Consider the following 27,275-nt stretch of genomic DNA (forward strand, 5'->3'; position numbering starts at 1 on the left):
ACAATAGATTTAAGTCTAATACTATTAACATCTCCCCTCAACTTAAGGGGATAGAATAACTATCAACTTAAGTTTGTCAACAAGATCATGAAATCGCCCTAGAGGATGTATTTTGGTGAAGAGATCCACAAGTTGATTGGTAGAAAAGAAGATCCTTCATTTGAATGTGATCTCGGATGAAATGACAATCATTCTTAATATGTTTCGTACGCTTATGAAACACGTTATTATGCATGATTTGAACAACACTTCAATTGTCAAGCAGACTTTTTTCACCAAAATAACTAGATATCAAAGTCAAGTTTGTTTAGCGAGATTATGAGTTTGGACATTGATTGTGCACGCTAAGCATGAGGGATGGTGTTAAAAGTTGTATTTATCTCACATTGATAATTTAGTGGGCTAGTGTATACATATGGTTGGGCTCCCTTCTCCCTTAAGTTATTAGCTTTTGGAGGTACACTTTACTTATTTGAAATTGTACACGATAGATAGCTAAGCTAAGTATCAACTATAAATCAAATCCTAAATACATATATGCTACAGCATCATACTGTTGAAACAACCCTCAAAAGGACACAACAATATCCCAAAAATTGGTTGTGGAGGGAATTGTTAATGTCAAAAGATTGTCTTCGTCATTGAATTTGAATTCCTCGTTTTTGGAGTTTACAGAGCATGAATTTGGCTTTCTACTGGAGTATGCTCCAAACCTCCCTTCCCCTCTTCCTTTCGTCTGTATTCTACAACTAGATGATGATGAATCACTAATCATCTCCACTGACTCGACTGCTCCACCAGAATTGTACATATCCATCAATCCAATCGGAGCAAATTCAATCCCTTGTTCGTAAGCCTGATCAAATAAATAATTCATCGTTATATATGAAACCTTTCAGAATTTGCCCTGTACATGGGAGCAAGTTTCGTACATCTTTCAGAACTAAGTTAACCAACCTTTATAGGAGACACGGTCAACGCATCACATTGCATTACTTTCAATGTGACATCAAAGGATTTTTGCTGGGATAATCGAATTAGACTCCCTGAGATTGTAAATACAATGAATGATCAACTATTCTTCTATTTCCATACGTTGAATTCTCTTCTTTATGAGATTTGGTGTTGTGTACCTGAGTTGAAGGAAAAAACTGCACAATCTCCAGTCCAGTGCTTTCCAGAAACTTCTTCAAAGTACTCAACATCAGCAGGAGATACCTGCCCAGAAATCTCTGAAACTATATGTGTCTCATCTGTTTTTTCCATACAATGCCAAGTGCCTGCTCCTTGGCAGTTGAAGACACCAAGAACTCCAGTACACGCGTTCAAATTCCAAATTTTGAGAAGACTGGTACATATAAAGATGCACAAAATGTGGTTTAGAAAGACAAACTCAAAATTCATACAATTGAAATGAGAGAGAGATACCTCTTCCCGTCCATTACTGGATCATTGAATAAACAATCACGTGATGGCCTTCCAGGGTAATTAGCTCGAAGGACTGATCCATCAGGGAGTACAAGCTTTTTTAGTATATTGAAGTCATGCTTGCCTGGTTCATCACTGTTATTAAATAGTACAGGATCAGTCTCAAGTCTTTCTCTCCCAAAAATAAGAAAATGAATTAATTTACCATCTGTATCTGTTTTGATAATCTTTAGGCTTCTTCTAAGGGAATCTTCTTACCAAACATAGACTCCACAGCCACCCACAGCTCTAGCAACAGCATGAAACTCGGCTGCATAATGGAGGCTCTGAAAGTTTTCAAAGAAATCAATCAAAAACCGGAAGGGATAAAAGAGTAAATATGAATGAAGAGGAGGCCATGACATACATAGAACATGTCCCAATCTGGGACAAAAACTTCACCAAGAAATATGCTGTTAAAAGCCACAGCAGCTATGTGCAGGGTCTGTGTTGTTGGATTTTTTGGGTAGTAATCATCGGATGCTCGTGTAACAGCACTTTGTTTTGAACTGCAATGGAAAAGAGTAAAATTATATATGCTGGATGATGTTGTTATCTTGTGTAGATCATTATAAAACTCAGATGCTTCCTAGTACATTAACACTGGTCTATATTTCTGGATTTATGAAGACGAAATATGAATTTAAGCGCAACATTTGTAAAGCATTAATGAAGTGCATAAATGATATACTGGTAAATGGAGTCAGTGATCTGGCCCATGCAGCAGATGATGCTGTTGTCCTGGAAGTTGGTTGCTATGGACTCTTCAAGTGCTTGTTGGAACTGTCTAGTAAGTGTGACTCTACCTCCTAAACCAGTGCTAACGGTTTCAAGAATGTTCTGAACATCAACTTTAACTCCATCCACGTCCTGTGAAACAAGATACTTGTGTAGATCATCATAAAACTGAGATGCTTTAGACGGATCAATTGTACAAACTCCGTACATCTCCATGGAATCCATGGCTCCATCCCTCATATTTGATAAATTCCCCGGTGACTGAACTGGGTATTTCAACTTTGGATTATACTCTTTAGTCCCTGCAGCATTTGGAACAAGGCCTCCCCAATATCCCATCAGGGCATGCCACACATAGACATACCTACAAGATCAAAAGTTGAACAGGAAGATAAAAATCTGCTGAAGTTCGCAATTGTTTATAAAAGAAACTTAAGTCACCTATGAGGCAGATCAATAAGATGAACACCAAGTTGGTACAAGCAAATATGGAATATCTAAGGTTTCCATCAATTAAGCAGTTAAACCTCAGAGGAGGAGTTGTAGGAAGCTTACTTAAGGCCGAAAGTCTTTTTAATATCCAGAACAAAATCCTTTAGACTACTTTCCCCATTTTGAAACTTGGTGTTTTCTTTGATGCTGACTAATCTGCCACCAAACCTGCAATTTGTAGGAAACCAAAGATATGTCTCTGCCCTCTTCAAAATAAGCTAGCAGAAAGATGAAACTTACTGTGACCCTTCAACAATTGGCTCCCCTTCTTTCTGGAACTCATTAGTGGTATCTTGCCAACCATCATCTATTATCAAAAACTTCGCTGGAGTGCCTCCTTCTGATAAACTGAGAGAGAAAATTTGAGAATGTTCTGTCCTCTCAAGGGCATAACAGGGCTCCTGCATAGATTCTAGTGAAGCAATTTGGAACTTGTAGGCTTAAAATAATACTAAATTACAGTGCTTTCCTCCACACATCTTTGAGTGTGTGTAAAAGATAAGATTAACCTCATATAATGTTACATAAAATCCTGGCTCTCCATCAAAAGCAGTAAAAGTGTTTAGAGGTTTAATGCATAAGGTAAGCAGGTCAAATGGCCATGTTACAGAAACCTCTAAATACACAAGTGAACAATCATGACAAAACCATTAGAGCTACGAAATTATGGATTTTTATTTTCTGGTCAATTTGGTAGGCACTGCTCTCTCTTTGACAAGTCATGCATGATAAACTAGACTAACCTCTTTAGGCCATCTTTAATTCCTTTAGGATTCACTTCTGTATAAAAAGCATCCCAGGTGCACCAACCAAACCAATCTAACATTCCTGGCATCTGCATTGAATAATTATGTATTAAGACATTAGTAATTCCAAGAATATTCACATGGTCTGATAGATCTTGATGATAGGCTGACTTACCTGTTTTGTTTCCCGATGTGCAAATGTTCCAAAGTACTTCTCCAAAATCCTGCATTGACCCCAATTGCAGGAAAGCGCCAATAAGTTATGAACCCACCTAATAATGTTAAGCGAGATGCCAACCACAAGGACAATAACTTCTGAATCTATATAACTTGCAACTTAAAATTTGCTCAGAGAGCTGACCTACTTCATAGAATCCTTCACCAAATCAAACGGATGGTCTCCAAAATTAACAAAAACTGCTTGCAGGGATTCTGAGGTAACTGTTGATGGATCACCTATATATGAAAGTGTACAAAAAGAAACATCAATAGACTAACAAATAACAGAAACAGTTAAGAGCTGGTGGGTAAGTAGGAACAGAACTGTTTACTCAGTACTCATGTATATAGTTACAACAATTAAATCTACATTCAACTACATTTGGCAGTTGTACCATTTTATGTTTCGTTCTATGGACAAATATAATAAGACAGAATCATCAAATGGCATCAACATTTAACATAAATTTTCAAAATTAAACTTCTAGCTTCGCTCCTATTTCTTTGTAAAGCCAGATACTATTCTTCGATAGCTTTATCACAATGTGAAACTCTGTAACGTTTAATTTCTGAAACTTACCACTCTCAACACAAAGCTCAAGTTCATCCAATGAATTCCCCTGCAGGCTGCTTCTAAATTCACCATCTAGCACAGGCAAGAAAAGGATATAAGAAGGAGAATCATCGGATGCATCAGAAGATGGTTCTTTCCTTGCTTCAAGAAGGAGCATCTGAGTTTCAACAGGAATGTCACTTCCTGAATTCCCCATCCGCGGTATCATCCACCAAATTTTAAATCGAAATATACATAGCAATCTGACATCCCTGTATCATACAAGAATAATCAAATGTTGACAAGGGTCTGTCAAATAAAAGCATAACACGCAACAAAACAAGACCCCAAAATATAAATAAAACTTACTGAATGATTCCAAGCTTGAAAACATGTCGTGCACGGTTCTCTGAGGAAGTAGCTCCCACAAATGCTGATGTGTTGTTGTATGGAGTGACAATTACATTATCAGGGACACCAGTCAAAACATCTTCGCCATTTATACAGAGATTTCCATCTTTCAGGACAGGTCTTGCACTGATAAACATAGAATGTTTCCATCTCTTTTTGACATTTAAAAACAACTTCTGCCTTTTATTGGTGGAAGTGGGAGTGTGTAAGAATGATGAAGACAATGTTCGTGAATTCAGTGTAGCAGGTGTAGAGAACATATTCATAGTGGTGGATTGAATCATCATACAGTTTTATGTTTATGGTCAGATTTATAAATATTTTATATTTGATTGGCCGTTAAAAACCGTTAAACAATGGAGAAGAGACAGTGTAGCAAAGATATGTGATGTAAGTTGGTTCCCAATTGATAAAATGATGATGAGCTTTTAGGCTTTGAGGCCACAAGTACATCTATGTTTCTCTCTTTTGTCATTTTCAATCTTCTTTGTGGTTTAAATATCCTCTCATCTTTCTCAGGACAACTCTGCCCTCGCACATCACCTCTCTCATTGCAACAACAATTTTAACGAAATAGAGGCGGCAGCGGGAACGAAATAACAATAAAACAAATCACAAGACAGTAAAGAAAGAGAAAATAATAAGCGCGATTTACCTTGGTTCACCCAAGATGGGCTACGTCTATCTGAGTCAATACTATTACAATACTTTCTTACCTTTCTCGTTTACAATGAATGAATTATCCTATGATTTGCTATCATATTCATAAAAGAAGAAAAAAATATTTATATACCAGGTTTGAAGTGACAAAACCTAGTTTAGAAGGATTAATATTTCTAAGTTCAAACCCAATAAGGAATTAATAACTTAAAGAAATCTTACAGCGGTTATACAGGGAAAAGAGTCAAACTACAAAGAATGCATCTGCATAACCCATTAATGCTGAAGTAGTCGACAACTCCAACACAATTCACCCATGGACATCATATGCATGCAGTAATTACTTATGGGAAAATGACGAAATTAAATATACTTGTAAATTTTGAACTTCCATGTCTTGATGGCTTTCACATTCTTTCTAATCAGTTCCTATTTGATAATCAACTTATTTTTGTCACTTAGAATTCTAACTATTCCTATGGCTGAAAAAGAAAAGAGTAAACATAAAAAGCTTAGTTATTAATGGGGGCAACAACAATCGGGCTTCTGACATAGTGTTTTCCATCTGTCCATGTTAGACCTCCAAATGATGTATCCACAGCACCAGACCACTTTGCTTTCAGAGTCACCTTAAACTGCTTCTCCTCACCAATTTTCTCAAATTTTAGAATTCTTGGCTCAACGGAAACTGAAACTCCAAGTGGTTCACGGATATGAGCTGCATACGTGCCAGGTGATCCAACATTCTTTAGTCTTCGAGTGACAGTGATTGAGCGAGAGAGACCAGAGACTGAAATTGAAGGATGGTTTAAATCATAAATTTTGAATGATTTCGGACATTTATGGTGTCTTCCAACGAAACGGTGAATCTTGGTCTGGTTGTAGCCCAGGCCACAGAGAAAATCACAATAATCATTCACATTTATGTCATAGACCAATCCAGGATTCATGGCACGATTGGGTCGAATGTGCCCAGAACCATAATTGTATGGTGTTGCCTTGTCGAAAGATCCATCAAGCATTGGATTCACAGTGTTGTCCCTTGTTCTTGCTGTAAAAGGAAATAACAAATTATCAGGATATAAAACATAAGATCCTCAAACATTTATTAGTAGAATTTGACAGAGACTTACCAGTTGTCATGATTGCGGATTTAATTGCAGCTGGACTCCAATCTGGGTAGAGCGACTTAAGAAGGCCAACAACTCCAGAAACATGTGGACAAGACATAGATGTACCGGACATAGTGATGAATTTAACCCTACGCGTGTCAAAAGGTTCTTCCGTAGGGCTTAATGCTCCAGTGAATGCAGCTATGATATTAACTCCAGGTGCAGTAATGTCAGGCTGAAAAATTGAAACACATTTAAGAAATGAGTTTAATTTAGGAGAGAGTTCAATCACCAATGTCATTGCCTTAATGAGCAATACCTTGAGAATCTCTGGATTTATGATGTTTGGTCCTGCAGAAGAAAATGATGCGATGAAGGGAGCAGGCTTTGCACCAATCTGTGTCTCTGGCGCGGTAATGTATCCCAGTGGGTCTCTGTAAATAAACAATTAATCAGAAGAAGCGTAATTTTAATTGCAGGCAATGGCATGTAAATGTTTGTGTTAGAGAAATACTTGGAAGAATTGATATAGGCTAGGACTTTCACACTGTCTCTGTATGTGAGATGGGAGGCCGGGAGGACATGAGGGTCGGCAGTAATTTCGTTACCGCTGGCCTTATCATTGCAAAGGATCATCCCAGCTCCACCAGCCTCCAATACTTGTCCACCCTTCTCCACTCTTGCATTATCACCCCTAACACATGCCACAATTTTACCCTTCACCTTATCAGGATCCAGAGTTTTATTCTTGCAGAGTAAGCTGCATAAATTAGAAATGTCAGGAGTATCATAGAGAATAATATAAATAAATTCAAACAATTGGTGCTTACGCATCGGAAGCAGATGCATGGGCAGCTTTAGCTTGGGCTCCAGAAATAAGTGGATAGAATCCATCACCAGGAAGAGCTGGAGCAAGGCTTGATCCCTGGTGTTTAAACAATTAAAAAGGATTGATAATATATCAAATAGAGAAGTTGAAAAAATGGGATGAATTGGTGGAAAAAGTTAATAAAATGGTACAAACTTTGAAGCGGTTTCCATTACGGAGTTCAACATAAGTCTGGAATTCTCGGTCCAAGGTACTAGCGCCCACAGTGAGCAACCAAGGTGAAAGATTTGAGACAGTTCCAAGATATGGTCCAGAATTTCCACCAGAACAAACAACAGTAATGCCGTTCTTAATAGCATGAAATGAACCGATTGAAATTCCATCATAAAAGTAATCGGATGCAGCCCCTCCAAGTGAGACAGAAATAACATCGACTCCATCATGTATGGCATGATCAAAACCTTTAAGGATATCAGCATCAAAACATTCACTGCCATTAACTGGAGGCCAGCAGACCTTGTAAGCGGCAACTCTAGCCCTAGGAGAACCACCCTTGGCAGTTCCATTGCCAAACCCAAACACACTTGCTCCTGGAACAAAGTTGCCACCTGCTGTTGATAGAGTGTGACTCCCATGCCCAACATAATCACGTGCAGACACATTATAATGCGCGGATTTTCCTGCAAATGCATCATAACCTTTGTTGAAGTACCTTGCTCCTATCAGCTTCCTGTATAAATCATAACATTTGTATACAAATGCATCAATGATTGAAAGACACAAAGATATAATTTATGAAAAGGCAAAAAGAAGTGACCAATAATGATTGTGAAAACAGAAAAAGTGGATACCATTGTTTCATGCAGATTATTAGGACTTTTATTTATGATGGAGAAAAACAAAACAAACGAAAATGAGATTGAGATGATAATTAGGGTGGTGACCTGTTGCAAGTAACCCCATCTCTGGGGTTACATTTTCCTTTCCATCTAGAGGGAATGGGTTCATAACCTTCGTCATTAAAGCTTTCTGCTTCAGGCCAAACACCTGCATTTATATACAGTATAATAATACAAAATAATTCAAACAAAGGTGATTTATAATGCAGCAAATCAGGTTCAAAGCAAAGCAAGGAGAGGTTCATACCAGTATCAAGGTTTGCTATGATGACATCTTCACCATATTTGGCTTTCTCCCAAATAGAACTGGGGTGGACGACGCCATTGTTTTCGAGTGACATAAAATTCCATGAATGAGTTGTGTGTAATTTTTTTGCTTTGTTTGGGAAAACTGACACCACATCTGGGTGCTCTGCATTGTCATTCATATATATACAATGAGAATATTAGTTTGTTTTTTAGTGAACGAAGAAAGCAAACGGGAGAGATTGAGAATGTATATTTACTTGCAATCTCGGCTGCCTCCTCCTCTTCAAGGTTGGCAGCAAAGCCATTAATATGCCTATCGTATGAATAAAATATTGCATCTTTGGCTTTCTCAGTACTGCATGTCAATAATATTTAAGCAGTTAAAAAGCAACCAGCATAAAATATAACTATCCAATAGACATGAAAGCTGCAGATACAAACCTTCCTAAAAAGGATGAAAGTAACTGATGATGAGAATGAGTTACACGATGAAGATCAGCTGTTGTAACTTGAGGGCCATGATCATGCGATCCCAAGTACACTATATAAGACTGTATATCTCAAACCAATAAACAACACAACATTAATTAATAAAAAAAAAAAAAAAAAAAAAAACCCTTTAGTATATGTAGAATTTGCTTCAAAAAAACAAGGTATATACTACCTTTTTGATGGCAAAAGCAGGCAATGAGAAAAGAATGAAACAAAGGAAGACAACGAAAGAGAAGCTTGGGAAACACATTATGCTATACCGAGGAAATTATAAAAATCTTTTGGATTTATAAAATAGGTGATGGATAGAGCACAATATATATCCCTTGATTCAAGCAGGAAGTTATTATCTTGCCATTTTATATAGTGTAGAAAGAACGACGTATTTTAACACAACTGGAATATATGTGAATAATCATAGCATTAAAAGAAATCCTGGTTTGTCTATAGGTGGAGTTGATACGGGTTTAAATATAAAATCCTTCAAATTTAGAATAGTTGGATTTGAATGGAGATTAGAAAAGATAATGACAGAATGAATCTGAGTGATCACTCAACTAATTTAGTAATTGTCACTTTAAAAAACAATCAACTCTTCATTTTTTGGGCAGTACTTATACTGTATAAGAAAGGTTTCAAAGATAAGGGATCCTCTTGATCAAATGCATTTTGACTCATTAGTGTACAAATTCATTTGAAAGAGTTTGTAAAATGAGTTTATATATCTAATAATAATCTTTAATTGATACTTGCATATTATGACTCTTAATTAAGTTTAAATATAAAGCGGCAACCTAATTACTCTTGACTTCTGTCACTAGATATATATGGGAGATACTTCAACTCTATAATTATAGTTTTGTTAGGAGATTCAAACATTATATAAAGTAAATGATATTATTTATTCTAAAAAAATTTAAATTACCTTTTGAAAGATTAATAATAATATAGTTAACTACCAGGGCAATTAGCTTTTCTCAGGAATGAATATATAAATATATGTATGTGGCTCTTCGCCTTAGCTCATCATAATTAAGAGTTAATGACTTTTTCCCATCCAAATAATGGCTTAATGACACTTTTCCACTCACAGACTTTTGAAATATCATTTTATTATCTAAATTTATACTCCAATAACGAACAGAGAATAAATTCGGTTCAGGCTGTTGGGATTTTTGAATAGAGAAGAATGATAAATCTTTTGGTGGTGAAAGATTGAATTTTGGTGATTGTGATTGATTGGAATTTGACTTGGGAGGATGGCTACGCAAACCCTAATCGCTCGATTGTCGACGATTGGCCAGATTGACAATAGTAGGTTTTGAGGGGCTTGGGTGAATGATGACTGAGGAAGAGAATAGTGGTAATGGAAGGTCGTAACGGTACTGAAATATGAAACGAAATATAACTTTAGATAATAAAATAGTATTTTAAAGTGTGTGGGTGAGAAAGTATCATTAAACGATTATTTGAGTAGGAAAAAGTCGTTTACTCATATAATTAACCACAAAGGGAGCTGCTTAACTCAAGGAAAGGACTACTCTAAAGTGCTTCAAAGGAAACACCATCTTGCAAAAAGTGGTGTATAAAGAATTTCGTTACCGCTGGCCTTATCATTGCAAAGGATCATCCCAGCTCCACCAGCCTCCAATACTTGTCCACCCTTCTCCACTCTTGCATTATCACCCCTAACACATGCCACAATTTTACCCTTCACCTTTTCAGGATCCAGAGTTTTATTCTTGCAGAGTAAGCTGCATAAATTAGTAATGTCAGGAGTATCATAGAGAATAATATAAATAAATTCAAACAATTGGTGCTTACGCATCGGAAGCAGATGCATGGGCAGCTTTAGCTTGGGCTCCAGAAATAAGTGGATAGAATCCATCACCAGGAAGAGCTGGAGCAAGGCTTGATCCCTGGTGTTTAAACAATTAAAAAGGATTGATAATATATCAAATAGAGAAGTTGAAAAAATGGGATGAATTGGAGGAAAAAGTTAATAAAAGGTACAAACTTTGAAGCGGTTTCCATTACGGAGTTCAACATAAGTCTGGAATTCTCTGTCCAAGGTACTAGCACCCACAGTGAGCAACCATGGTGAAAGATTTGAGACAGTTCCAAGATATGGTCCAGAATTTCCACCAGAACAAACAACAGTAATGCCGTTCTTAATAGCATGAAATGAACCGATTGAAATTCCATCATAAAAGTAATCGGATGCAGCCCCTCCAAGTGAGACAGAAATAACATCGACTCCATCATGTATGGCATGATCAAAACCTTTAAGGATATCAGCATCAAAACATTCACTGCCATTAACTGGAGGCCAGCAGACCTTGTAAGCGGCAACTCTAGCCCTAGGAGAACCACCCTTGGCAGTTCCATTGCCAAACCCAAACACACTTGCTCCTGGAACAAAGTTGCCACCTGCTGTTGATAGAGTGTGACTCCCATGCCCAACATAATCACGTGCAGACACATTATAATGCGCGGATTTTCCTGCAAATGCATCATAACCTTTGTTGAAGTACCTTGCTCCTATCAGCTTCCTGTATAAATCATAACATTTGTATACAAATGCATCAATGATTGAAAGACACAAAGATATAATTTATGAAAAGGCAAAAAGAAGTGACCAATAATGATTGTGAAAACAGAAAAAGTGGATACCATTGTTTCATGCAGATTATTAGGACTTTTATTTATGATGGAGAAAAACAAAACAAACGAAAATGAGATTGAGATGATAATTAGGGTGGTGACCTGTTGCAAGTAACCCCATCTCTGGGGTTACATTTTCCTTTCCATCTAGAGGGAATGGGTCCATAACCTTCGTCATTAAAGCTTTCTGCTTCAGGCCAAACACCTGCATTTATATACAGTATAATAATACAAAATAATTCAAACAAAGGTGATTTATAATGCAGCAAATCAGGTTCAAAGCAAAGCAAGGAGAGGTTCATACCAGTATCAAGGTTTGCTATGATGACATCTTCACCATATTTGGCTTTCTCCCAAATAGAACTGGGGTGGACGACGCCATTGTTTTCGAGTGACATAAAATCCCATGAGTGAGTTGTGTGTAATTTTTTTGCTTTGTTTGGGAAAACTGACACCACATCTGGGTGCTCTGCATTGTCATTCATATATATACAATGAAAATATTAGTTTGTTTTTTAGTGAACGAAGAAAGCAAACGGGAGAGATTGAGAATGTATATTTACTTGCAATCTCGGCTGCCTCCTCCTCTTCAAGGTTGGCGGCAAAGCCATTAATATGCCTATCGTATGAATAAAATATTGCATCTTTGGCTTTCTCAGTACTGCATGTCAATAATATTTAAGCAGTTAAAAAGCAACCAACATAAAATATAACTATCCAATATACATGAAAGCTGCAGATACAAACCTTCCTAAAAAGGATGAAAGTAACTGATGATGAGAATGAGTTACACGATGAAGATCAGCTGTTGTAACTTGACGGCCATGATCATGCGATCCCAAGTACACTATATAAGACTGTATATCTCAAACCAATAAACAACACAACATTAATTAATAAAAAAAAAAAAAAAAAAAAAAACCCTTTAGTATATGTAGAATTTGCTTCAAAAAAACAAGGTATATACTACCTTTTTGATGGCAAAAGCAGGCAATGAGAAAAGAATGAAACAAAGGAAGACAACGAAAGAGAAGCTTGGGAAACACATTATGCTATACCGAGGAAATTATAAAAATCTTTTGGATTTATAAAATAGGTGATGGATAGAGCACAATATATATCCCTTGATTCAAGCAGGAAGTTATTATCTTGCCATTTTATATAGTGTAGAAAGAACGACGTATTTTAACACAACTGGAATATATGTGAATAATCATAGCATTAAAAGAAATCCTGGTTTGTCTATAGGTGGAGTTGATACGGGTTTAAATATAAAATCCTTCAAATTTAGAATAGTTGGATTTGAATGGAGATTAGAAAAGATAATGACAGAATGAATCTGAGTGATCACTCAACTAATTTAGTAATTGTCACTTTAAAAAACAATCAACTCTTCATTTTTTGGGCAGTACTTATACTGTATAAGAAAGGTTTCAAAGATAAGGGATCCTCTTGATCAAATGCATTTTGACTCATTAGTGTACAAATTCATTTGAAAGAGTTTGTAAAATGAGTTTATATATCTAATAATAATCTTTAATTGATACTTGCATATTATGACTCTTAATTAAGTTTAAATATAAAGCGGCAACCTAATTACTCTTGACTTCTGTCACTAGATATATATGGGAGATACTTCAACTCTATAATTATAGTTTTGTTAGGAGATTCAAACATTATATAAAGTAAATGATATTATTTATTCTAAAAAAATTTAAATTACCTTTTGAAAGATTAATAATAATATAGTTAACTACCAGGGCAATTAGCTTTTCTCAGGAATGAATATATAAATATATGTATGTGGCTCTTCGCCTTAGCTCATCATAATTAAGAGTTAATGACTTTTTCCCATCCAAATAATGGCTTAATGACACTTTTCCACTCACAGACTTTTGAAATATCATTTTATTATCTAAATTTATACTCCAATAACGAACAGAGAATAAATTCGGTTCAGGCTGTTGGGATTTTTGAATAGAGAAGAATGATAAATCTTTTGGTGGTGAAAGATTGAATTTTGGTGATTGTGATTGATTGGAATTTGACTTGGGAGGATGGCTACGCAAACCCTAATCGCTCGATTGTCGACGATTGGCCAGATTGACAATAGTAGGTTTTGAGGGGCTTGGGTGAATGATGACTGAGGAAGAGAATAGTGGTAATGGAAGGTCGTAACGGTACTGAAATATGAAACGAAATATAACTTTAGATAATAAAATAGTATTTTAAAGTGTGTGGGTGAGAAAGTATCATTAAACGATTATTTGAGTAGGAAAAAGTCGTTTACTCATATAATTAACCACAAAGGGAGCTGCTTAACTCAAGGAAAGGACTACTCTAAAGTGCTTCAAAGGAAACACCATCTTGCAAAAAGTGGTGTATATGGATATATAATTGGTGAGAAAGAAGCTATTCGGGAAAATGCAGTAACTGCCAATAAAATTTTACTAGTGATTGGCAGCTGAAGCAATATTACATGTCCTCTGATGAAGTACAATGGAGGCAGCAGGCAGTGAATGTGAATGAAAGATGAAACATCCTGGAGCTAGAGCTATTCCGGCCTTACACTATGTAATTGATGTTTTGTATTGAAATGTCTCACCATACCATCTCCTACATATTGTTCTTGCTCACATTTGAGATAAATGTGCAGAAACAACAGCAAAGAAACATTCATTTTTCCAGAATTCTCCTTCTGAACCAAGTAAGTAAAGATGGAAAAATTGATTGGAGTGGAGCGTGGTCAAAGTGATTTGCGTTTAATTAATTGTTTGGTCATTGTAAGTGGACCCCCAATGGACCAGTGCCAGGTTTGAAAATTTTGCAGAAAAGACACCATTAAAGTTTTAAATCTGGGGAACTGTGTGTCCAATCAATCGTATGCTAGATTTTTCTTTTCTTTTCTGCCCCACGTTGATCAACTCTTCTTCTTGTTTAATATACATACGCATAGCAAAAGCATAGAATTCAAATCATAATTTTATTCGGATTTCTTTTTCATAAATACAGAAGCGGCTATCACCTGTACCCCTGGTGATCCAGCCATTTACAATCATTATATGTCACCAGTACCCTCAGTGGCCCGGCCCCGGATAGTCATTTTATTACACTTTGCCTTTAACCCGAGTAACTCTCTTATTTCACAATAATAAGAAATGTATAGAATATGCCAAATTTCAATCTTATTTAACAAAAATCAAACAGAAGAAAGGACAATACAAAAAATGATCAGTTTGAGTTGCTTATCCAATATGCTTCAACAATAGATACATAATGCAGCTAATTGAGATGGAAATAAATGAACTTGTTTGGAATGATGATCAAATATATGTATGGAAGCAATGGCATCTTAAGTAAATGGTTGGATTTAATTTAAAAGAGAAGGAAGCCAACGCCAATGCAACCCAACCCATCTGCACAAACGTACAGCTAATGTTGGCCTTGTCTTATTCCATGGTTTTGGCTCCGTCTAGAAACCATCAAAACCTCTTTAACCCTTCTGCCCTTTACTATTATTTTTTTCAAAGAATAAAATACAAGAATCGATTTACACTACAAAACCACACAATCACTCAAAGATATTGATTTAACAACACAACACAAAAAAGCAAAAATATAATAGAGTGGGGGGTCACACCCCTTTATCAAGGAAAGAAAATCCAAATAAGGCTACCTGTAAAACCCAGGCAGTTTTGGCTCTATCTATGGAACTATTTGTTAGCAACAGGTCTTGGTTGCCGCCTTCTCCACGACCTGTCACTCTCCTTTCTATGGACTTTCTTTTGTTTTTGGCTTCTAATATTAATTTACTTCTTCTTCAATTCTTAATTCATATATCCATCCTTCTACTTCTCTTTCCTTCCTATAATTATAAGTCGCACTGCAGCTGGGAGTATCGCACAAAATAGACGCTCTGCACTCACTGTTTTTCGGTTTTTCATCTTATCTTATCCGATATATACCTGTAAGTCTCTGAATTCCATTCGATGAATAGTTTTAGTTTACTTGAATTACTAACTAAATGCCCGTTAGCTACCTGAAGCTTACTGATTATGTAGCTGATTAAGTAGTTAATAACACGGGTAAGTAATCATGTTTTCTTTGACATGGCAGACGGATTATTCCTTTTTCTGACTTTTGGAGGTTCTATTCTACTGTTGTAGTAAAAAGAGAAAAGCAGTGTGATACGTGTTTTAATTGCTTTGGTGCACACAGTTGGTTTATTTGAATGAATTTAATATGCAGATTGAGGAGGGTTAAGAGTTGAAAGCAACGTTGAGTTAGTGGGTGGGAATGTTTGTTTCTGCCTGGCTCCCTGAATGCCATATAAGAAGTTTGTCAAAGAGTGTTGGCAATCTTCCTACTTGGCGTGAAGGGAGTCATGCAGGCCTTGTCAATCTTTCTACTCTATTCTCAGCCCCGGGGTGCCCTCATCGAATCTCATCTAAATCATCATCAGTAAACTACATCTATATATAGATTAATTGCTGTTCTGTTTTATGCAAATGCCTAATTAACTAAAACAAAAGGTATATATTGTTGACTCTCTTTTCTTTAATCATGTACAGCGGTCTTCCTTCAGGGAATCGGAAAACAACTAATCATAACCTTTTGTTGAGGCATATGTTTTTGAGAAGTCTTATGATATATGCCATATGGTACATCTATCAGTCAACTGCATGCAGTGACTTCAATCTGTGCATTTCTGTTTCAAGATAATTATTTCTCATTATATTATTGATTAATCTCAGCATATTTCCTTTCTCATATATTTAGGAATGCAAGTGCAGAAGCAAGCTGATGATCATTGGTATGTTTATATTTACCAATAATACTAACCTTATTAATCCCTCTCACTAATCCCATGTGGGAGTTTGTCATTGTCTTCGTTAAGTAGGATCCATTATTGGACAGACGGGTCTCATGTAAATTGATGAATTGTGAGCTGACATATAACATTAATGAGAGAAAGTTAGTGAGAAGTGTTAGTGAGTGTAGTGTTACTCTTATATTTACAATGAATGACGTATAGTTTTAACATAGAAACCAGTAGAGATATTATATTAATATATTGGTGTCAAAGTCTTATATTGATTAAAAGACGAGAGTTTTGATCGTTTATTTAATATAATGACACCTTCACTACCCAGAGAGTTTTGATTGTTTATTTAGCATAATGACATTCTCACCACCCAAATATACATTTTTAAGACAAAATTGTGAATATCTTTGAAAACTCACCTAGAATGTGTCCCCGGGGCATAGGACTCCCAAGCCCTTCAAGCCCTGCACATTGGTTAAGAGACTCAGGAACTTTTTTTTTCAGGATAAAATTATGCAAGTCCCAAGACTGGACAATGCCTCTAAAAACCAACCATTTGTCCTAGAGGTAGACACATCTTCTTAAGAAGGGTTTTGTCACTACTTGTGAGACATGTGGCTATGAAAGGGATCATTTAGTGTTGGTGGGGGCACTGGTGGATCCAGAAATTTCACTCGATGGGGGTAAAAAATAAACAAAAAAAATTTGTGGGGGCAAAATGTCAAAGTCTTATAAGGGGTAAAATGCAACTAAATATAAATATCTATGGGTTCGTTTGGTTTATTATTTTGGATAGGATTTTGAGAATAATATTGGGTAATTGGATAGGGGAGTATTACGAGGTAAAATTTAAAAATTTATGAAAAAGCCCATAGGTTTGCTAATTTAACTAAATACCCTAATATATAAAATGACAAAAACACCCCTACCACCTACAATGCCAGATTCCGGCCACTACCATCGGAATCTGGCCAGAAAATCGTGTTACGACACAGACCAGTCGGATCTGTGTCGTAACACATCGTTATGGCCTTTTTCGGCCAGATCATCAGATCTACGGCCTGTTGTGGCCGCGACAGCCAGAAAAGGCCAAAACAACGACCATCTTTGGCCGTCGTTGACCTCAACGACAGCCATTTCTTTGGTCGTCGTTTGCGGCCAGATCAGTGAGATTTCAGCCATTTCTAGTTGGCAGGTAGGCTATTGTACAGATTCCGGCTACCACCGACGGTGGTTGCCGGAATATGGCAAGTATGGGTCGTGGGGGTGTTTTTGATAATTTTTAAACTTTTTTTTTCAGGGTGTATTTGATGAAATTAATAACCTTATGGAGTCTAAAAATAATTAAAAAATAGGGTAATATTTCTGAAATAATATGCCAAATATTATTTAGAGAATAAGATTGAGAATATGGATAAAAATAATAAGCCAAACATGCCCTATACAATCGGTAAGTTTTTTAAAGTTTGAGTGGGGGCCATGGTCCCCACTCGTCATTAAGTAAATCCGCCACTGGGTGGGGGTAGCTTATAGTGTTGAATCAAATCAGTGATAGGGATTGTTATCCAACACTCTAGCTATCTATAATTACCACCAGAGAAGTCGTTTTTTTATTGTATTAATGAACCCATGGATACAAACATAAGCTTGTCGTCACCACCTATGCAATATGCTTAATTACTTTCAAGTTTCAGCTTTGGTTATTATTATTGTCCAAGGATTTCCTTAATTAGTTGTACCTTCTTCCAGCTGACTGAAATTGACTTTGCCATACACATATTTTGGATTATATATACGATCTAGTAAGTCGTAAAGAATGGGTTTCAGTTGGTAACCAAAAAAAGAATGGGATTCAGTTGAAGTAATCATTCTATGTATTTACTGCCGTTTGAACTATATTAATTAATTACTGTTGTTAAATCGACTTTTGAAAAACTCGGCGATTGACCAAGACTTGAGAGTCTTTTTTTTTTAATTTCTAATAACCCAAGAGGAGAACAGCTAGCCAATTTTGAAGCACACATTGTCAAAGAATGGTTTCGTATTTCATGATGCATTCACTTGATATTGACGCGGTCTACATAGAATGTTCTAGGAAACAGCTGATGTGAATATCCATGGCAGAAAAATTAACACAAATTTCTTAAGATTCACGCAACCATTTAATTTGAGTTACTCGAGTATATAAGCAGGGTTTTGGTGTCTTCACACTCAAAACATTAGCGTTTTCCAAGTAAGAAGTAGTTCCTCGTTCTATATTCTTATTCCCCAATCCAACAAACGAATATTCAACTTCAAGAGGAATAATTTGAGGAAACAATATGAAGGTACGTGTATCTAATTACCTTGTAATTTGTCTTGGCTTATTGCATAATATTCTAGTAATGCATATACTGATTAAAAAATAACTATATATGGTTTTGTGGTGGTTTCAGCAAAAGATTGTGATGAAGGTACAGATGAATTGCCAGAAATGTCGGGCTCAGGCACTCCAGGTCGCTGCAGACGCAGACGGTAATTAATGTTTCATGACAGTAATTGGTAATAATTTTTAGATAAAGAATTAATATAAGATTAATGGTAATGCATGCAGGTGTTAACTTCCTGGCATTAGAAGGAGCTGAGAAAGATAAAGTGGTGGTGATTGGAGATGGAGTTGATGCTGTTAAATTGGCTACCAGCTTGAGGAAGAAGGTTGGGCATACGGAACTTATGAGTGTTGCAGAAGTCAAGTCTAATTAATTACGAGTCTTACCGACCCACCTACCCTACAAATTCACATTTATCTTTCTCTGCCTACTACTTACTATTGTTCTCCGGGAGCACCTGTAATGTAGTTTAGTTTTTGTATTTCCAGAGAGATTATTAGTTTTATAAAAGAATCTAAATCCCACTGATCATGTGCTTGGTTACTATAAAGCTTCTCTGAAACTTCTCCATGTCAATCTTCAGTGGACCTTGCAATTGCAGGGTAAACGATTATCTAAAGCCATGAGGCAAACAAGCAATAACCTCGCTAATGAATTCAATTTCACTAATAAGAGTGTTAATTTTATTTAGATTGAAGAGATCCAAAGTCAAGAAAATTTTATACAATGAAGATGGCTAGATGCTACGGTTCTAATCAATACAGATTTTCTTATTGCCATTAACCTTTTGCAAATTCATTCTCTGTGATAAATTAATTAACTTTTTACTATTTGATAATTGATTGTATATTGAGAAAAATAAAATGTAACCAGCGAATTGTAGCAACAACAGTAGCGGTGTTTGCTTTCCCGGCCCAGACGGAACCAATAAAAGGTCCAAAGAGATTGCAGGCCTGTTTGGCGGACAAATGGTCAGATTTTGCGTCTCTTTCAGTTTCAACACTTTCCCACCGTCATTGTCAAACCGTCATTCAAAAGCCTAGTTTTTCAAATCGTGGTATCACAACATACATCTTTTTTTTTTTAAAAATTAATAAAATAATAATTTTTTTTAAAATTAATATCTAATTTTGTGATATTATTTACTTTATAATAATACGTAATTAAAATTAATCATAAAATTAAAAATCTATATTATTTATAAGATCGATGTAAATATCTATCATTATGTTTGGCTTACTATTTTTATCCAGATTCTGGATCCTATTCTCTAAATAATGTTTAGCACGTTATTCCAAGAATATTACCCTATTTTTTTAATTACTTTTAGATCCTACAAGGTTATTAATTTAATCAAATACACCCTAAAAAAAAAGTTTAAAAATTATCAAAAACACCCCCGTAACCCATACTCTCCAAATTCCGACAACCACCGTCGGTGGTAGCCGAAATCTATACAACGGCCAACCTTCCGACCATAAATGGCCGGAAGTTCACCGATCTGGCCTTTTCCGACCAGATCCACCACGGATTTGGCCGGAAAAGGCCAGATCTGGCCGTGAATGACGGCCAAAGAAATGGCCGTCGTTGAGGTCAACGACGGTCAAATCTTCGCCATCGTTAACCGAAAACGACGATAATATCTTTGGCCGTCGCTGACGGCCAAAGATGGCCGTCGTTTTAGCCTTTTTCGGCCGTCGACGGCCATGGCAGGCCGTAGATCTGGCCTTTTTCGGCCAGATCTGTGGTGGATCTGACCGGAAAAGGCCATAACGACTCGTTACGACACAGATCCGACCGGTCTGTGTCGTAACTCGATTTTCCGGCCAGATTCCGGCGGTGGTGGCCAGAATCTGACACTGCAGGTGGTGGAGGTATTTTTGTCAATTTACATGTTGGGGTATTTATGAAATTAGCAAACTTAGGGGGTTTTTCTATAAATTTTTAAATTTTACCTCGTAATACTCCCATATTTAATTATCCAATACTATCCCCAAAATCCTACCCAAAATAATAAACCAAACGCATACTATAACTCTACTTATGTTATTATTATCATATAAAATAAATAACACATCTTTCTTTTATTTTCTTCATGTAAAATAGATAAATTTGGGTAGGTTTTAGTGAACTAGGTTGGATGATTCGAATTTGACCTGAAATTTTGTTTAGATTTTTAGCCCAAATTAATAAAGTTGTATCGATATTTTTAAGAATACAAACAAATACGTATCGTATCGGATGATATATATCAATGTATCAAAAGATTTATAATACATTTTCTGATATATATCGTTGACAATCCGTATCGAATCGTATCATAGCATATGTATCGCGTAGTATAGTACGATACTAACAAGTAACAACCATGTTCCCCACACGTATGATTCCACGTTTTTCCCTCTCCTTCCTCCACGTCCACGTACACAAGCAGAACCATCTGGGTTCCTGTCTTCAGCTTCATTTACAAGCGAATTAAAACCTCTTTATGTCTCCTTCCTTGCTTGTTTCACTGTAAAAACCATGGCTCTTTCACTCCCAGAAGACACCAATCTCACCACTCACCAACAACCCAGTAATTTATCATTCTCTTCTATAAACCTTCGAAACATCTCTCACCTAGCTGATTACGTTTCTAACCCCAACACTTACACAAACCCACTTGATCAAAATAGTTTCTTTCACCCTTCAGATGGTTTTTACATAACACATACAGACATCATTCTGCGTCAGATAGCCCATGATCTCTCTGGGACATTCTCTCCTCCCTCTCCTCCCTTGGCTTATCTTAGAGCTGGTCCACGTAAGCAGATCTTCTATGACCCCAAAACTACCCGGGCTGCCATTGTTACATGTGGTGGACTGTGTCCTGGGATGAACACTGTCATTAGGGAGCTAGTGGTGGGGCTGTGGGAGCTGTATGGTGTGAGACAAATTTATGGGATTCAAGCTGGGTACAGAGGATTTTATTCCAGGGAGCCTGTGGAGTTGAGTCCTAAGATGGTGCATAAATGGCATAAGAGAGGTGGCACTGTGCTCGAGACCTCTAGGGGTGGTTTTGATCTCAATAAGATTGTTGATGCTATTCAACACCATGGATTTAATCAGGTACCGATTACCTTTACTTTCTGCTTAATGTGTTTTACTTTGTTTTATAATCAGTATTGTCCCTTTTACTTTCATTTTTCTTTTCTTTTTCTGACTAAAAGAATGTTGAAAACTATTAAGAACAATCGGAAAGAACCGTTCCAATTATAAAGCAAAGCATGGAACTGCTTTGCTATTTTCTAGTTACACTGCCTTTAACTTATTTCTTTGTGTAAATTATGCTAATCTTCCCTTTTTCTTTTTGAAACGCAGTAGTTAATGTCGTCTGGTTTTTTTTTCATATTCTTGGAGGGCTTTTTATTTATTTTTTCGATATCTTTACCATACAGGTGGACATCCCTTGGCCCTTTTGATATGATTAGTTAGCAATTACTTTATATATGTCGTCCCCTCATCGCACTTGAACATTGTAACTTAGTTTGATTTTCTTTATCACCTCTGCTTCTCTGAATATGATCAAGTCATTGATTCACTATATCTACTTCAGATTTGGGACCTGCTGCAACTATTTCAATAAATTACAAATCACAACCGTTTGCGTTAAGCAGACCAAACAACTTGAATAAAATTTATTCTTGATTGACAAGAATTAAATGTCCATCATTTTCCCAACACATTCCATGTGCCTTAGGAATCTTGAGAAGAGACCCAGCAACTTCTTGAGTGTGAATTCATCTACGTTGTTATGTACTTTATTCTACACATGTAGTAAAGTTTAAAGCAGTCTTGTTCTGATGTTCGCATGCACATATTTTGATATTCTGCTGCAGTATTGATTTTGGCATTTAGGAAAACAAAGTAATCATAAGAGTTAAAGCTTAAATAAATGGTACAAACAGGAATCCTGATGCCCTCTTGTTTTGGAACTCTGTTCTGAAATGCTTTGGCAAGCATCTGAGTCTTTTCATTTGTGTCTTTCATAAGTTGAAGAATGTTAACGTTAAAGCGATTTTGTATGACCTTTTGGGAATAAGTGTCAAAGAAAGAATTCAAATCCAAGATTTACGAATTACTTATGTGTCGCTCATTCAATTAAGGATTTTGGTTCATAAAAACTCTAGTCAAAGTGCTTTCATCACTCAAGAAATCCATCAATAGCTAATGTATTAAAGGAAGATTACCTTTGTTTTGAAACCTCAATGGAGTAAAAAGTTTTTTCTAATAGAATTATCTGCTGGCGTATGTATCAAAATGAAAGCTTTGTTATCTTGTCTTGCACCGAGTACTGTAGAAAGAATGACTTTGTTTCGTGTAGTCATTATGGCTCCTTTATTGCCTGCTCTGTGTGATATTCAGATTTGTTGATAAGGTCTCAAGTGCTTTCTTCAAGAACTGAAAACTGGTTGAAATTGATGATCCCACTACTTGATATTTGTTGCATGAACTATCTGCTGCGTCTCTACTCTTGATTAAATACTATATGCATGCTAGAGAATAGAATCACAAACGAAGGTTTGGTGGATGTAATGCCCTTTTATGTCTTACTCATGTTTTCATTGTAATGGCGATGCTTATTGAATATTTCTATATGCTGCATTCCAAAAACGTGAGCAGGTATACATCATAGGTGGAGATGGCACCATGCGTGGAGCTGTAAAGATTTTTAATGAAATCCAACAACGGAAACTGCATGTTGGAGTTGTTGGAATTCCAAAAACTGTTGACAACGATGTAGGAATTATTGATAGATCATTTGGGTTCCAGACAGCAGTAGAAATGGCTCAGCAAGCAATCAGTGCTGCTCATGTGGAGGCAGAGAGTGCTGTTAATGGAATTGGCCTGGTGAAGCTAATGGGTCGAAGCACAGGACACATAGCCCTTCATGCAACATTGAGCAGCCGTGATGTGGATTGCTGTCTAATTCCTGAAACTGAATTTTACATGGATGGGAAAGGAGGGCTTTTCGAATTTCTTGAAAACCGGCTGAAAGAGAATGGGCATGCCGTACTGGTTGTAGCAGAGGGAGCAGGGCAGGATATGATACCGAGAACTGATGCCCAGAAAGAAGAGAGGGATGAATCTGGAAACTTGGTTTTCTTAGATGTTGGTAGCTGGATGAAGTCAGAGCTAAAGAAGTGGTGGGACAGAGACCACCCAGATGAGTTGTTTACAGTGAAGTACATAGATCCTACATATATGATACGTGCAGTTCCTGCAAATGCTACGGATAACCTGTATTGTACACTACTAGCACATTCGTCAATTCATGGTGTTATGGCAGGTTATACTGGATTTGTGTGTGGTCCTATTAATGGATACTATGCATATATTCCATTGGAAGAGGTGGCACAGGCTAAGCATGAAGTTGATACAAGGGACCATAAATGGGCATGGGTGAGGTCTGTGACCAATCAGCCTGATTTTGGGAAGAGCTAAAATAATGTTTGAGCTTACAACAATCCAAGGCCAAGTGCTTTCCTCAGTGAATGCATCTGGGTTTGCCAGTGCAGTTTCTTGTTTGTTGATAATAAGAAATTGAGATTATTGAGCTGTATCACAATATGTCAGGACTTAAAACGGGCATATTTTGATGTCAATCCAGTGTAGTTGGGCTTTTGTTGCTTGCATTCTTCAATGTTAATATGCTGCTGTCAAGCACAGATACAGTTAGTTAATAAAATGTATGTTATGTTTTACTTTCATTCACAATGAAATATCAAATATATATTTGTTAATGTGTCTATGTGAATGGATTCAAATCTAGCTAACGCTTTAACACCAACCTATATGCCAGATGTATTCTAAATGGTAGGATCCTCGAAAAATATGAAATTGTTTCCATCTTTTTAGCACTGGACACTGGTGGATTATTATGGTAATTTTATATTTGTATAAGAATGATTGAAGAGATTTGTGCTGGGGCCATTGCATAAGTATCATGTGGTCTATGAATCTTTATTCTTTGCAAAGGCGCAATGTTATAAGTGGAGAAAGATAGAGAAAACTCAGTAGAAATTGTCATCATGTGCACTGAAATGACTGAGTTACTAATACAGTGCTGTCCTCTGGAAAGATAAAAAATAAACCCTTTGGTACACAATTTTTCACTACTCTATTCCCTATTCTATCCAAAATATACATTTATTTCTTTATTCTCAAAATATTACTCTATATAATTCAATTCTTTTAAACCCCCTAGATTTGTTAATTTAAATAAACAGCCCTAAAAAAAAAATTTAGAAATTGGTGAAAACACCCCAGCAACCCACATTTGCTAGATTCTGGCCACCACTGCCAGAAGCTGGTATAATGGCGCATTACCCGCTGGATCTGACTAGTATTGCGTTGATCTAGCCTTTTCTGTCCAGATCCACGAAAAAGGCTAGATCTACGGCCAAAGATATGTCCGTAGCCAGTCGTCAACGACAGTCATATCTTTGGTCATTGTTGAAGATCAAATGCGGCTAGATCTGGCCGTCAATGGCCAAATCTAACCGTAAATCTGTCTTTTTCTTGCCAGATCCATTGTGCATCTGGCTAGAAAATGCCATATCGGTGCACGACCAGCCAAATCCAACTAGTTGTACGTCAATACGGCGACTTTGGCCACCCTCTAACAGTGGTGGCCGGCTGTCGGTGTTTAATGGGTGGGTGGGGGTGTTTTTGTTATTTTTTAATATTTTATTATAGAGGTGTTTAATAAATAAACAAACCTAAGGGTATTTTTGTTAATTTCTAAATCCTACATCGTAGTAACTACCCAATTTTACTTTTTTCAAAATATTATTCTGAAAAGGATCAGAATAATGAACCTAGTGCACCCAAAATTTTCTTTGGCTAAGGAATCACCAAAGACGGAAAAACTTTAGCGGTACGTGGGATTGCCTATAATCTTGCTCTCACTGCTTTGTATTAAAAATAAGGCCGAACCACATTCGAGGCATTTTATTAAAAGGCCAAATCAAGTTTAAATTTAATTAAAAGGCCTTATTGTTTTAAAGTGTTAAGTAAGTAGCCTTATTATTAATTAAGGTTAATTAAACATGATTAGTGGTTAATTAGGATTAATGAAGTATTGTGTAATCTTTTAAAAATTATAATATGTCCCCAAAAAGCCAAAATTCTTGTAACCAAACCCAAACACATTCGTCTTCTTCCTCATACCATTAACGCACCTCCTCTTGTTGTTGTTCCTTCTAAGCTTCGTCTACATCTTCTTCCTCCTTCCTCTACATCTTCTTCTTCCTCTGCCATTTAACATCTTCTCACTGTTTTAAAAGCTGGACCGGACCAGCCTGTCCAACCGGTTGGACCAGGAATCGGTCACGTGTCCGGTTCGAGTCAACCCTAAAACCGCCATTATTAATTGAGCCGCTTTAAACCGTTAAAAAATCGCATAATATCAGTGAATCGCCGGTCCAACTGGACCAGCAGATAAACTGGTCCAAATATTACAATCCCTAATACGCGACGCGATGCAGCCCTTTCTCATCTTCTTCTCCTTCAGTCTTTCTCAGTTTTTCTTATGAAAATTTCTCAGCAAACACTCTGTTCTCTGCGAAAATTTATCAGCTTCGTCTCTGTTGTCTATTCTCTGCGAAAATTCTCATGGTTTCGGCTCTGTCTTTTGTTCTCTTTGAAATCCCACCCAAATCGCATCTGAACTCTCTGAAATCGACGACGACGTCTTCCTCCCTCGTCGGAAATCGATGATGTCTTCTCCCTCGCCGAAAATCGACGACGACAGCTCCCTTCCTCTTTGGAAATAAACTACGATAGCTCTATTCGTTGACGACAGCTACATTCCTCGATCCAGGTAATAAACACGCCATTCCTCGATCCGTTTACATTTAAGTTAACACCCTTTACATTTTTCAATCTGTTGCACTATCCAAATTTGTTAAGTCATGGAAGTTAAAATGAGTTAAGTTGAGTCTCACCAGGTTCACAACTCGTAGGTCTTTTTGGTGTAACGATTTCAGCATGGCCTTCAATGAAACAACTGTTTTCACCAGAGACGGATCTCCCCTGATAACCACCTGTTTCCCATCCACCTCAAACTTCATGGTAAGACACTTCTAATTCGCACACACATCACCTAACGTACTTAACCACGTAATTCCGAGTACCACATCAGCTCCTCCCAAGTCAAAAGGAAAAAAATCTTGTACTACCGTCAATCTTGGCATGACTAACTCCAACCCCTTACACACCCCTGTACTACGCACTGTTAACCTATTTCCCACCATTACACCAAAAGCCTTGTTTCTTGCACCTTTAAACCCAGCTATCGAACTAGATCTTGAGAGATGAAGTTGTGTGAAGCTCCACTGTCAACCATCACAATGACTTCAGATCTTTGCAAATCACCCCGAAGCTTCAGAGTGGTAGTTGACGTCAAACCCACTATGGAGTGCATGGATAGAGCTACTAGATCTTCTTCTGCGTGGCCTTCTTCCTCGGTGTTCACCATTGTTTCAACTTCCCTCAGTTCTTCCTTTA

The 27,275-nt window shown here is 36.8% G+C and overlaps 5 protein-coding genes and 1 long non-coding RNA gene across 7 annotated transcripts; 3 read left to right on the forward strand and 3 right to left on the reverse strand.

Moving 5' to 3' along the window:
* Positions 1–360: 360 nt before the first annotated feature.
* LOC116125316 (probable galactinol--sucrose galactosyltransferase 2) lies at positions 361–5,012 on the reverse strand. Its single transcript, XM_031411057.1, has 14 exons — positions 4,585–5,012; positions 4,243–4,487; positions 3,809–3,899; positions 3,619–3,667; positions 3,441–3,532; positions 2,938–3,045; positions 2,761–2,865; positions 2,159–2,569; positions 1,835–1,976; positions 1,687–1,754; positions 1,429–1,563; positions 1,134–1,348; positions 958–1,046; positions 361–856 (listed from the first exon to the last, which is right to left on the reverse strand). The coding sequence occupies exons 1-14, from the start codon at positions 4,911–4,913 to the stop codon at positions 569–571; spliced, it is 2,367 nt and encodes a 788-aa protein (XP_031266917.1). The 5' UTR covers positions 4,914–5,012; the 3' UTR covers positions 361–568.
* A 786-nt stretch (positions 5,013–5,798) lies between these two features.
* On the reverse strand, positions 5,799–9,117 carry LOC116125311 (subtilisin-like protease SBT5.4). Its single transcript, XM_031411052.1, has 11 exons — positions 9,040–9,117; positions 8,817–8,926; positions 8,633–8,730; positions 8,374–8,538; positions 8,172–8,274; positions 7,423–7,957; positions 7,229–7,323; positions 6,913–7,158; positions 6,718–6,832; positions 6,420–6,633; positions 5,799–6,337 (listed from the first exon to the last, which is right to left on the reverse strand). Exons 1-11 carry the CDS (start codon positions 9,115–9,117, stop codon positions 5,799–5,801), a joined length of 2,298 nt encoding a protein of 765 aa, XP_031266912.1.
* A 1,302-nt stretch (positions 9,118–10,419) lies between these two features.
* Positions 10,420–12,579, reverse strand: LOC116125312 (subtilisin-like protease SBT5.4). Its single transcript, XM_031411053.1, has 8 exons — positions 12,502–12,579; positions 12,279–12,388; positions 12,095–12,192; positions 11,836–12,000; positions 11,634–11,736; positions 10,885–11,419; positions 10,692–10,786; positions 10,420–10,621 (listed from the first exon to the last, which is right to left on the reverse strand). The coding sequence occupies exons 1-8, from the start codon at positions 12,577–12,579 to the stop codon at positions 10,420–10,422; spliced, it is 1,386 nt and encodes a 461-aa protein (XP_031266913.1).
* Positions 12,580–15,419: 2,840 nt separating this feature from the next.
* Positions 15,420–16,391, forward strand: LOC116125260. 2 transcript variants are annotated; one of them, XR_004127309.1, is made up of 4 exons: positions 15,420–15,498; positions 15,780–15,992; positions 16,103–16,192; positions 16,311–16,391. It is a non-coding gene; the product is annotated as an uncharacterized LOC116125260 (long non-coding RNA). The 2 variants fall into 2 exon arrangements; XR_004127308.1 differs by having other exon boundaries at positions 15,780–16,192.
* A 2,142-nt stretch (positions 16,392–18,533) lies between these two features.
* LOC116125320 (heavy metal-associated isoprenylated plant protein 47-like) lies at positions 18,534–19,271 on the forward strand. Its single transcript, XM_031411061.1, has 3 exons — positions 18,534–18,683; positions 18,792–18,870; positions 18,950–19,271. The coding sequence occupies exons 1-3, from the start codon at positions 18,678–18,680 to the stop codon at positions 19,096–19,098; spliced, it is 234 nt and encodes a 77-aa protein (XP_031266921.1). The 5' UTR covers positions 18,534–18,677; the 3' UTR covers positions 19,099–19,271.
* Positions 19,272–21,173: 1,902 nt separating this feature from the next.
* LOC116125285 (ATP-dependent 6-phosphofructokinase 2-like) lies at positions 21,174–24,209 on the forward strand. Its single transcript, XM_031411030.1, has 2 exons — positions 21,174–21,833; positions 23,388–24,209. The coding sequence occupies exons 1-2, from the start codon at positions 21,249–21,251 to the stop codon at positions 24,207–24,209; spliced, it is 1,407 nt and encodes a 468-aa protein (XP_031266890.1). The 5' UTR covers positions 21,174–21,248.
* The last annotated feature ends 3,066 nt before the right edge of the window (positions 24,210–27,275 follow it).

This window comes from Pistacia vera, unplaced genomic scaffold (assembly GCF_008641045.1).
Source record: "Pistacia vera cultivar Batoury unplaced genomic scaffold, PisVer_v2 Contig162, whole genome shotgun sequence".
NCBI classification, from domain to species: Eukaryota; Viridiplantae; Streptophyta; class Magnoliopsida; order Sapindales; family Anacardiaceae; genus Pistacia; species Pistacia vera.